The 4,235-nt window shown below is 47.5% G+C and overlaps 1 protein-coding gene across 1 annotated transcript; it reads left to right on the top strand.

The window, feature by feature from the left end:
• The first annotated feature begins 404 nt into the window (after positions 1–404).
• On the top strand, positions 405–4,061 carry LOC102740458 (acyl-coenzyme A thioesterase 1). Its single transcript, XM_081810045.1, has 2 exons — positions 405–1,519; positions 3,375–4,061. Exons 1-2 carry the CDS (start codon positions 1,415–1,417, stop codon positions 3,957–3,959), a joined length of 690 nt encoding a protein of 229 aa, XP_081666171.1. The 5' UTR covers positions 405–1,414; the 3' UTR covers positions 3,960–4,061.
• The last annotated feature ends 174 nt before the right edge of the window (positions 4,062–4,235 follow it).

Below are 4,235 nucleotides of genomic sequence, written 5' to 3'. Positions count from 1 at the left end.
CATGCTCTACCGACTGAACCAGCCAGGCGGCGCCCCTTTGTCAGAGAGAGAGAGAGAGAGAGAGGCAGGCAGAGGGAGAAGCGGGCTCCTTGCTGAGAAAGGAGCCCAATGTGAGACTTGATCCCAGGACCCTGGAATCATGACCTGAGCCGAAGGCAGACGCTTAACGACTGAGCCACCCAGGCATCCCTTTAATGATTTTTTTAAAAGATTTTTTATTTCTTTATTTGACAGAGACACAATGAGGGAAGGAACACTGGCAGGGGGAGTGGGAGAGGGAGAAGCAGGCCCTCTGCTGAGCAGGGAGCCCGATGCGGGTCTCGATCCCAGAATCCTGGGATCATGACCTGAGCTGAAGGCGGACGCTTAACGACTGAGCCACCCAGGCGCCCCCCCCTTTAATGATTCTTCTTAATGATTTCTCAGTATAGCAACTTTGCTTCTAACTCTCACAGTATATTAAGGTTTAAGAAAATTAGCATGAAAGGGGCACCTGGGTGGCTTAGTCGGTAGAGCATGGCTGCCTTGGCTCAGGTCGTGATCCCTGCTCAACAGGGAGTCTCTGCTGCTTTTTCTCTCCTCTTTCTCTCTCTCTCTCTCCCTGCCCCCCCCCCACTCTGTGTGTGTGTGTGTGTGTGCGCGCGTGCGCACACACGCGCGCGCGCGCTCTCTCAAATAAAATCTTTTAAGACAACAACAACAACAAAACCCAAAAGCAGTTTTATTCATTCAACAGTTGAAGGACGGGTTTCCAGGCTGGGTTTCAAGTCTTTGGAGATGATGAATAAAGTCACTACAAACTTTTGCATACACGTTTTTGTGTGAACACAAATTTTCATTTCTCTTGGGTGAATACCTAGGAATGAGATTGCTAAATGATATGTACGTACGTGTTTAACTTTATAAGACATTGCCCAGCTGTTTTCCCAAGTGGCTGTATCATTTTACATTTCCACCAGCAGTGTACGAGTGTTCCAATTGTTCTACCTGCTCTCTAGCATTTGGCATTGTCAGCTTTGGGGGTGGAGGGGGTAACGATTTTGCTCTTTTCATTGTCTGCTTGTAAATTATTTTTCATTACAAAAGTAAAGCATGCTTTTTGTAAAAAATCTGTGGGGCTTTGAGGCTCTGGGTATAGGAGAAATGTGGATTGAGCCTATGCCACTGTCTGGATCTTTGAAGACCAGAGAGGTCTTCTAGCATTTCTGATTGTCAGTAGAAAACTTTGACATCACCAAGTAGGCAACACAGGGCTTTTGACCCCACTGCAGAGAGTTTGGGGAATAGTTCAGTTTTGTGTTTTGTTTCTTCCAAAGAACCGGGGCCCTTTCCTGGGATTGTGGACATTTATGGAGTTGGAAGTGGCCTTCTGGAACAACGAGCTAGTCTGCTGGCTGGCAAGGGTTTTGCTGTGATGGCTCTGGCTTATCATGACTATGAAGACCTCCCCAAAGGCCTAGAGATCCTCCACCTGGACTACTTTGAAGAAGCTGTGAACTACCTGCTGGATCACCCTCAGGTTGGAACTTCTGAAGGTTTTATGATCTATGTATCGGTGTCTTCATAACTGCTCTTAGTTTTCACAGAACGTGACAAGTTCACCACCGCCACTCCCAGTCCCCAATACACACTACCATTGAGTCGCTTCTCATAGACCGTTTCTATGCAATTTTATGTTCTCGTATTTTCTGCTAGTAAAGATGTTCTTAGTTGGTTTGGAATTTTAAATTCCAGTATTTTACAGGATATCATAATAAGCCCAAACATATTTGAGAACCCTGGCTTTGAAAAAGGAAGTAGAGGGAAAGGGGAAGGGGATCACTGTCTCCAGAAGGCCCTACGTTAAATGTTCGTGTATAACAACCCTCTCTTCTTCGTGGCTCCTCTGAGAGCACAGTGTTAAGTATTAAAGAAGAACTGGGCAGCCAGATACCTTGGTACTAGGCAGTGTTTTGAGGGTCATAGGCTCAGGGTATCAGAGGATCAGGAGATAAGCACTGCTTATTTTACCGTTCAGAGCTCAGTGGATGGGAAGCTTTGGAACTCTTAGAAAAGGTGATAGTGTGCAGTGGCACCAGCATGAGATGTGGACAGACAAGAGTTAAATCTAAGTTTTTATTTCACCAATTGCCAACCAGCCCCGTGATCTTGCGGCCTCTCTTTCCTCCTCTGAAAAGTTGGGATGACATAATGTATCATTTCATTTCCTAGTACTTTTCCTCTAGGCGGAATAAATGGTTGAAAAGAGTCAAGGGGCGGGGCGCCTGGGTGGCTCAGTTGGTTAAGCGGCTGCCTTCGGCTCAGGTCATGATCCTGGAGTCCCGGGATCGAGTCCCGCATCGGGCTCCCTGCTCGGCGGGGAGTCTGCTTCTCCCTCTGACCTTCCCGCCTCTCATGTGCTCTCTCTCTCTCTCTCACTCTCTCAAATAAATGAATAAATAAAATCTTTAAAAAAAAAAAAAAAGAAAAGAGTCAAGGGTGCTGTTGTAGAAGCCAGAAGGAGAAAAGGACTGCTGTTGAGAGGTGAACTGGAGGGCCATTTATAATAGATGTTCGTAACTGTGGCAAGAGCAGTCCTCATGGGATGCTGCAGACCCAAACTACCCTGAGGGGATGGGGTAGAGAAGGGAAGACTGAAAGAACAACTGAGACAATTGGTCCCCACAAATTTTGCTGTGAAAGAGAGTAGAAAACTAGGGCAGAGTGGATGTGAGGTCAAGGGTTTGTTATGGAAATGTTATGAAAATAGAGCATTAAGTATGCCCATGGGAATGGGCCAGAGAAGAAAGTGATGAAGAAGGAGAGAGATGATGTAATTGTAGGAGCAAGTCCTGGAGAATGAGAGTGGAGGAGATTCCAAGTGCAGGCAGCAGGGGTCAGCACAGAGGAACTTTGGAAACCAAGGGAAGGCAGAGAGCTTGAACTCCTGTGGAACTAAGTAGATGCCGCAGGGTGAAAAGAGGCGGAGTCCCTACTGGAGAGCTTTATCTTCTCCATCTGGTGTGAAGAGCTGACAGTGAAAGAGAACAGGGTTAAAGGTTAAGAGGCTTGAGGTTGTAGGAGAGGTATGGCATGGTCTTTTGGGGCAGTGGAAAGCAAACGTAAGTGAAATGTGGCAGGATGGATGGGGAAAAATGAATGCTGAGAAAGCAGAGTACCCTCCACATGGTTGCTGAAGTCACCAAGAATGATGATGGAGAAATTGCAGAAAGGAAGATAGAGAGGAAGAATAAGTGAATACCCCAAGATTGCAAAACTTGGCCAATGGTAGAGCCCAGACTCAGGCTCAGTTGCACCTATTTTCCAATTCCAGGCACTGCTCATCACACTGCACTGTTCATGGCTTCATTCTCCTTCCTCTGTCGTTTTCTCAGGTAAAGGGTCCGGGAGTCGGGCTGCTTGGCAGTTCCAAAGGAGGTGAACTCTGCCTGTCCATGGCCTCATTCCTGAAGGGTATCACCGCTGCCGTCATAATCAATGGCTCCGTGGCCGTTGTCGGGGGAGCCTTACACTACAAAGATGAGACCTTGCCCCCTCTGGCTGTAGACCCAAGTCGAGTGAGGCTGACCAAAGACGGTTTGGCAGACATTTTGCATGTCCTGAACAGCCCTTTGGAAGGAGCTGACCAGAAGAGTTTCATTCCCGTGGAAAGGGCGGAGAGTGCCTTCCTGTTCCTTGTAGGTCAGGATGACCACAATTGGAAGAGTGAATTCTTTGCTAATGAGGCCTCTAAGTGCTTACAGGCCCACGGTAGGGAGAAGCCCCAGATCATCTGTTACCCTGGGACAGGGCACTACATTGAGCCTCCTTACTTCCCCATGTGCCGGGCTTCCCTACACATCTTGGTGGGTGGTCCTGTCATCTGGGGAGGGGAGCCCAGGGCTCATGCCATGGCCCAGGTGGATGCTTGGAAGCAGCTCCAGACTTTCTTCCATAAACACTTGGTGGAGAAAAGTTAGGGGGACTCTCCTGAAAATATAACCCACTATTTGAAGTTTAGGAGGGTGAGACTAATAAATGCTAAGCAGCAACAATTAAAGACAGTTCACCCGCTGTATTAACACTTTTGGGTTTTTATTCCTTTCTTTTTATTTATTTATTTATTTTTATTAAAGATTTTTATTTATTTGACAGAGAGAGACACAGTGAGAGAGGAGACACAAGCAGGGGGAGAGGGAGAGGGAGAAGCAGGCTTCCCGCCGAGCAGGGAGCCCGATGCGGGGCTTGATCCCAGG

This window comes from Leptonychotes weddellii, unplaced genomic scaffold, assembly GCF_054177405.1.
Source record: "Leptonychotes weddellii isolate Sample4059 unplaced genomic scaffold, ASM5417740v2 HiC_scaffold_17260, whole genome shotgun sequence".
In the NCBI taxonomy this organism is placed as follows: Eukaryota; Metazoa; Chordata; class Mammalia; order Carnivora; family Phocidae; genus Leptonychotes; species Leptonychotes weddellii.
Note: the sequence above shows the minus strand (reverse complement) of the source record. Positions and strands in the feature narration are given on the sequence as shown.